The sequence below is a fragment of the Elgaria multicarinata genome, chromosome 2, assembly GCF_023053635.1.
Source record: "Elgaria multicarinata webbii isolate HBS135686 ecotype San Diego chromosome 2, rElgMul1.1.pri, whole genome shotgun sequence".
NCBI classification, from domain to species: domain Eukaryota; kingdom Metazoa; phylum Chordata; class Lepidosauria; order Squamata; family Anguidae; genus Elgaria; species Elgaria multicarinata.
In genome coordinates, this window is record NC_086172.1 from 80078961 (window position 1) to 80086801 (window position 7841).

The 7841-nt window shown below is 42.7% G+C and overlaps 1 protein-coding gene across 1 annotated transcript; it reads left to right on the forward strand.

The window, feature by feature from the left end:
• CNTF (ciliary neurotrophic factor) lies at window positions 1–5178 on the forward strand. The gene is made up of 2 exons (XM_063118711.1): window positions 1–193; window positions 3661–5178. Exons 1-2 carry the CDS (start codon window positions 80–82, stop codon window positions 4147–4149), a joined length of 603 nt encoding a protein of 200 aa, XP_062974781.1. The 5' UTR covers window positions 1–79; the 3' UTR covers window positions 4150–5178.
• Window positions 5179–7841: the final 2663 nt, after the last annotated feature.

Genomic DNA, 7841 nt, shown 5'->3' on the forward strand with positions numbered 1-7841 from the left:
GATTTTTGTGGACACACTGCGTTGTGTGAGCAGACCTCAGCTCCTGCGGTCACCATTGGGAGAGCTGAACTGTGTGATTATGGCTTCATCCGAGCGCTCCCCTGTGACCTCCCAGCACCATGACCCCTGCTGCCGCACCATTCATCTCCTGAGGAAGATGCGCCCGGATATCAATAGGCTCCTGAAGTCCTATGTAAGTCATCTTTGAAAACACTCTGTTGCTTCAGTGTCTGTTTGCTTACAGCGTCTAAGTACCCCACTCTATTTAAATGTTGATTATTTATTTAAAAACAAACCAAAACAGTAATTCACTTGCTGCCTCTTGGAGGAAAAGAAGTCTTTGATGTAAACTTTCTGAGGGAGCAAAACCTTATTCTGTAAGAGAGAGGATATACTAGTGTTGGTGCACCTGCCCAGATGTGAAGCCTTACTTAGAAAAGTGAGAAATGAGCATTTCCCTAGAGAAAGAATAATGGGCTATGGGCTATTTCGTCTCACAAATGAGAATCTTCCCAGTTGAGGCTTGTTAATATGACCAGTGTGAGATGACTTTGATTTTGAGCTCTTGTTAGATCTATAAGTGGGGTGATTCCTGATAAGGGATGTGTTAGAGCCTTCTATGTATCATTGGTTACTTAATATATTCCAGTTGAAACTATTAAGCTGCCTACCCTAGTTTGTGTTTAGCTAAATCCAATCCTTTGGAAGGGCATCTAATTTTGATCTGAAGGCTGCAGTCACCTCATTCTGCTCCCTTTTGAAAATTTCCTTATATTTTTTCTATCGTTCGCAATAAGGGAGGTGAATCACAGGTGTGTATAAGTATATAATTGGAATAGACAAAATGGTGTGTGTGTGTGCGTGTGTGTGTGTGTGTGTGTGTGTGTGTGTGTGTGTACGCTCCCTGCCCAAAGACAGAACCACCTACTCACAGCCTGGCTGGTGCTTTGGTGCAGAAAGGTGCCGTGCAGCTATTGGTAACTCATGTACATTGATGGTGCTATATAAATAAATAATAATAATAATGTAGAGTCACATATTGTGGGGCAAGGAAGAATCAGGAGAACAAACAATATTTGCCCTGGAGAACCAAATCATTTCCAGCCCCACACTTGATTATGATGCATCAAAGTTTTTGTGTGAGAAAATCCATTCATTGATTCCCCCAGAAGGAATATTTTGGAGCAGCCTATAATGGTACGAAATAGATTCTCCATCTCTATTGGGAGTCTGAATAGTATTTTGTGGTAGTCCTGGCTGGAAGGGTGGGGGTATGATGGGTGCAGAAACAACAGGACAAGTGGAAACATTCAGTCCCTATAATATTGTGCCATCTTGTGGAGATTGCACATTTAACTTCTTGGATTTGGATCCATATCCAGATGGGGTTCATGTGTTATGCCTCCTTAGAATTTTAGTTTGGTACATTGCTCACTGAATTGTACTACCCTCCCGTATTCTGATCACCTCTCCATCAAATTTCAGTCAGGTCAATGCACAAAGAGATTAAAATGAGGGAGAGAGAGAGAATTCTATATCTGGCACATATAAAAGAGTGCCTCCTGAACTCAAGGCTCTCAGTCATTATCTAACAACAGGGTTCAATCCTGATCATTTCCCAGTTACAGAGCGGGGTGGGTCTGCTTCTCCTGAGGATTGCAAACAAGTAGAATACCAGGAAAAACTTTACAGTGTTGGCCATTTCCCAAATTCTTAACAGGCCTGTCTTTGGAATGCTGAAAATACTGTCAGAGGGCCCCAATAGCCAAGATGTCCTTGTGCAGAAGCTTGTATAAAAGATAACTGTTATAACTAGGTGTTTCACCTACAGAAGTTGGCCACCTCTGCTCCATGATCCTCTTATTCTCATCTCACCCACTTATTGTAGGGACAGTCTCATATAACTTTGATTGCTGATAAAATAATATCTCGACCCAAAACATCCACTTCACATACCTCCCTGATCTTCTCTCAACCATCAGATTTCATGGTCAAATACCTGCCTCTGCTACACTCACTAGGTTACTATCTTTCCTGAGATTGCAATCCTACAATACCTGGACGTAAGCCCCATTGAACTCAATGGGTCTTGCTCCTGCTCCTCCTCTCCCTGCTCATGTGCCCATCCTCAAAGGCCCATCTCCTGGAGAGAGAAAAACTTTTCTAAATTGTCATGCAAGAATTCCATTTTTATCAAAGTTGTTACTCCAAATATTTATTTGTTCCCCAGAGGGAATAAGTAGCTACATCACAGCCTGCCTGATTTCAATATTGGGATGTCAGGAAATTAACCAACTGTCTCAACATTTTAGGCTTGTGCTTCCATGTCATAGTAACTCATAAAAAGGTGGTATAAAAATGCTAATAATAATAATAATAATAATAATAATAATAATAATTTAAAACCAGCCATCTTCTCTACCCAAAGGTGGATTAGTTTAAAATAAAAAATCTTTAGGGTCTGCTAAAAGAAAATAGGGGGGGAAAAACAAGTGTACTTCCTGAGGAAGGGAATTCCAGAGACATGGGGCCACCCCTGAAAAGGTCTTGCCACCAACCTGATCGTACCTACTGCCAGTTCTGCAAGTGGGGCCTTTGTGCCAATTCTAAGGGCAAGTAGGTTAATATGAATTTAGGTGGACTTTCAAGTGACCTGAGTCCAAAGGTCAATACCATCTTTAAATTCAGAATCTGCATTGCAGAATTTTGAAATGGAGTTAGGGGTACAATGCCTGCATGTTTATAGAAATGAAATAATTTACCTAGACTGATTGAACAATAGCTTCTCATAATGTATTCTCATAATAATTGCTGGCACATCCAAGACTGGGAAATGTCTGACAGCTTGGAGAGCCGCTGCCAGTGGACCCATGGTGTTGAACCCCTTTCAGCCCATGGGCCAAATTCAATGTCACAGAAGCTCTCAGGGGATGCATTCCTCTAGTGGGCGTGGCTGAAGGCAAAAGGGGTGGGGCCAAGATGCCCCAAATCCCTGCATATTTTAGCTTAAAGCTTTTACACTGCTTACAATTAAGCGATAGGAGAGGCATTTCAATCTTTTAGAATGGGGGGGGGGGGGGACATGCAAAAGCCAAGAAATAGCTGAATGATGGGTAAGTGGAGGAATGAGATGTATGGTCAGGGAAGGTGGCTTGGGTGTCTGGGGAACCCCAGAGGGCCAGACTGGAATGTCAGGAGGGCCGGATTTGGCACCCAAGTTTTAGACAATATGGAACCAGATAGATCGAGGATCTGATTTGGTATCAGGCAGCTTCGTATGAAGTGATCTTTGGGAAAGTATCTCTTTATCTCTGTGATAAGTGCGTAGCCAGATCCTTGTGCTTTAGCTGTAATTATCCATTCTTTGTCCTCTTCTAGAGGCCAAGGCTCCTCTTCCCTTCTTAGTGTGAGAGAGTTATGTCAGTTGATTGATTTATGGTTAAGCTTAAGCCAGTAGTTGGTTTAATGATGTCATTCTTTTTGAAAATTATGGAATTGGTATTTCTGGTGACTTCTTAGTTCCCAGAGATGCGCAAAGAGTTCCTGTTGAGAGAATGAATGCTGTGAGGTAGTGATGGCATTAAAGAAGGAAATATAAAATCTGTCTGGAAACAGTTTCCAACCTCCCCCAAACACCTTTTCCAATCTTCATCTTTTTAGGTTGAGAAACAAACGTTGGACAAAAACTTCAACTTTGACTCTGTCGATGGTGTGCCTACAGCTGACACTGAACACTGGAGTGAAATTTCAGAGGCTGAACGCCTGGGAGATAACCTGAAGGCCTACTGGGCATTTCAGATTTTACTGACTGAAATCCTGGAAGAGCAGAGGTCCACCTTGACACCAGGTGATGCCGCTTTTCATGAGTCAATCAATTCGGTTGTGGCTCAAGTCACTGCTTTGGCTTACCAACTGGAGCAACTGATGTTAACAATGAAGCACAGTCTGCCGGCCAGAGAAGTGAAAAATACCAGAAATACTGGTGAAAAGGGCTTGTTTGAGAAGAAAGTGAGGGGCATGAAGGTGCTGCTGGAACTTGATCGATGGATTGTCAGGTCTATCCGGGACCTTAAAAAAGTCTCCAGGTCTATTGAGGAAGGTGCCATCCCACGTGTGAGTCACTGCCTGGCTCAGGCCCAGAAAAACTGAAGCTGCCCTTCTCTGTTGGATTCTTACCTTCCCAAAGGCTATTCTTCATTCTCATCTATGGTGTTAGATTGATATGGTATGGTCAGAGTGAGCCCTCCAAGAGCGTTGCAGTGAATAGTACTTTCCAGATGTTGGTATTTATTTTGCTTTCAGAAATCCAAACACTCAAACCCTTTTAATCAGCTTTAGATGGATTCACACAGCCATGGCGTCCCCCTGATATGGTGATTTCAGTGATCACCTGGTCATTGTTAATTATTCAGTCTCTCTCCTCCTCTCATATTCTCTCTTTCTTCCCATGAACTCAGCATGAGTATAGCCTTATAGCAACCTTCTCAACGTTTAAACTGGGGGAGGTAGGCCAGCCAGCATATTTCATGACTGACCAGAAATTTCAGCCTGACTCTCCTTTTTCCAGTCCATTATGTCTGGGCCCTGATGAATGTTCACCACTTTCAATTGGGAAAAGGCCAAGTCGGCCTGGAGGTCTGACGGAGGAGCTCCACCACTTGGAGTAAATCATGATAATATCACATTGTCCAGGATATGCGAGGAATCAGCCCTACCCCTTTCAGGTTCTCCATTTTACCATGACCAGTTTCAAGCGATATAAATCCGCATACCATGGATTCTTAGTTCTGAGCTTGAACATAATGAAAGACCAAGTGTGCAAGTTTAAAAGATGTGCCAGGTAGATTAGTGAAAATGAGTTCATGCTCAAAAGTTCATTGCTAAATGTTCACTTCAATTGCAGCATATTATGGAAATGATGTTTCTTCTTCAGAATTGAGTGTTAAACATCCCTGTGTCTCCCTAATGCGTTCTCTTAGAGCAGTAACAGCAGGCTGGGGAAGGGAAGGTTGCTTCCCGTTGGCTGGCTTTTGTAGCCCAGAAAACCCCTGTACTAAAGCTGCTTTGCTTACACTTTTCACAGTGTTTATTTCTGTAGGAAAAGGGTCCCCTAACTGTTAAGAGATCTGGGCTAACAAACTGAAACTGAATGCAATCTCATACAAAGTTGTGTACAGAAGAATGGTAGTACTATCTGGAAATGGGACTTGACACCTTGGCTGCTTTGTAGCAGAGCTGGTTAGGTTTGCTTTTTGCTTTTGGAAACCTGACTAGTTATATGTATTTGATTAGGGCTGCAATTCAATTAGGGTTGGACCTGCCTTCTGTGAAAGGAAAGGACCTTCTGCAAGAGAAGGGTTCTGCTCACTGAAAGTCCCCATGCCCAATCTGGGGGGATCCCCCACCTGCACACATGCCACATTTAGTGGGGTCTCCTGACTCTCTGTGTAGCATTTAAAGGTGCCTGGAGGGCTACCCTGGGAAAGAGAGAGCAGGAAGTCCACGTCCGTCGGCATGGTTGATCCAGCATAAATATAGATCCAACTGTAACTAGGAAAAGGAGTAAGCCCCATTGAACATAGTAGGCTTTACTTCTGAGTAAATTTGCATAGGATTGCTGCAGGACAATGAGTATTTTAAAATACTTAGGCTACAAATCAATGCACGCTTACTTGGGAGTAAATCCTACTGAACTTGATTAGAGATGTGAAGGCCCTGAGGGGGAAATATGAAAAACAATCAGAATATTTTTCCTCCAGGGACTTTTTGTCCTTGGGGGTAAATAAACAGTCAGTCCTACCCCAACCCTGTTTTTTCCCCCAGGGTGGGGGGATTCCCAGTCCTTCATATCTCTAAACCTGATAACCAAATATGGATAGGATTGTGGAGTTAGTGACTTAAATGAGTTGCTGTTGGGGGTAAGGGATCATTTCTTTGGAACAGGTGCAAATCTTAATCCAAAGTGTAAATTTACTACCCAAATGTGTTCAAAATGACTAATTATTCATGTGGGTCCTTCTTCAATCTATGCCAACTACTTTTTAAAATGAACCGTAAAGGGGAAATGATTTTGTTCGTTTTTTAAAATATGCACTGGTTCTATGCTTTGAAGACTTTAGTATAAATGAAACCCATAAAACTCACTCCTCTGAACATTCAGGATCCGGTTCAGACAATAACTGAGCATCAAAACCTGACTGGGATTTTGAAATGTTTATAGTCTAATGTGCATAAGCCAGAAGAACAAAAATGAAAGTCGGTAGTCCAGGCTGGAATGAGTCATTGTCTGGTTCAAGGGTTATTATTTTAGTTAGAGAGAGGAATTTCTTTGGAATGACCTTGGGCAAATATAAAAGAATAGAGGCTTTACATAGCACACAGAAGGGACGGGAAGGGGAGAAAACAATTTTCCAATCCTCCTCTCTAAGTAGAAAGACAGGTTTCTTTGTGGAGATGGACTTGTGAAAGTAGTGGAGAGAGTATGGAAGAGCTTGTAATGATTTCTTAGATTTCTGCACCAAACTACCCAGATTTTGCTCCCAGACTAAAAATATATGGGAATCAGTAAAAAGCATGCCCACGAATTTTGCTGTGAAGTTCTTTTTGCATAAATAATTCTCAACCTAGTAAATTGATGAGTCTTTTTTGTAAATTTGGAATATTCTGGTGACAGAAGGAAAGACAGAAAATGAAGGGGGAAGCAATAGAAAGTGTCCATGAAGGAAGATGTATGAGATGCGGGCTACAGGAGTATTTTGTACACTTGCTTGGGGTGGGAGGGGAGAATTCCTATTGAACTTAGTGGGACTTACCTCTGAGTAAACATACTTGGATTGGGCTGTAAAGATTATAAAGGAGAGCCATGTTGCACAGAAGCCTACCCTCTCAACATTGGACTCTGTTGCAAATACTGTTTCTGCTGAGTATATATACTCACTCCATAGTCATGAAGATGAAATCGCCAAGTTCTGATTTCAGATAGCATATTTTGTGCAAAACTGCGCATATGGAAAATGACCCATCTCACCCTTTTGGGAGAGAAAGGAAGGTGGTTTTGCTTCAGTCTGTTTTCATACAAAGGCTATCAACATCCAAGCAAGTGTGATTCCTGGGGTGCTTCCAGACAGAAGGGTCCTAGCGCGAACAATCATAGGCTTTGATTGTGCAACTATTCCATCTTTTCATCCTCAATACATTTTCCGTAGGTGGGTGGAGGAAATGGTGGGAAAACATGAGGGGTTTACGAGTGGAAGATGTTATCTGGACACCCAACCACCTCTCATAAAATTCTGTGGGCAATGGTATGATAAAAGTCTCATCTGGGAGCACCCATGGGGAGGTTAGGCTATCAAAAATTCAGTTCTGGGACTCCCAGCAAGTTCTGAAAAACTATGGGAAAGCAGTAAAACCAAATCAGTCTTATGGTAGAATTGGATCATGAGAATAGATCTGAATACACATTTGCAAGGAGTTCCTCAAAAGGCTATTATCGTCCTACTATATTTCATAAAAATATGTTCTTTCCTAGGGTTAGATCCAGACTTGACTGTTCTGTGATTGGAAGGGTTTCTCAACTCAGACCTAGCACAGGGTTCCACTGGAAGAGCTGTCTTCATGACGCTGGGTTAGCGCTGCCTCCCTACAAAACCCCATGGTTCCCTTCTCCCAGGGTGGCGTTGGATAATCCCGACACCGAGGAGGGAGCGCAGGGTTTCCTGTGGCCATCCAGGTACCAGCGCCTCCTCTTCCTGGTAGAAGGCGACCAATTGCCAGTCACCTTCCACCTAGGACCCCACCCCTGAATTGGCCTCGGAGTGACGACAAGCAGCAGAAGAGCTGTA

Coding starts and splice junctions, on each gene's coding strand:
- CNTF (XM_063118711.1), top strand. CDS start 80: ATGGCTTCATCCGAGCGCTCCCCTGTGACCTCCCAGCACCATGACCCC. Junction 194..3,660: donor ATAGGCTCCTGAAGTCCTAT/GTAAGTCATCTT, acceptor TCATCTTTTTAG/GTTGAGAAACAAACGTTGGA.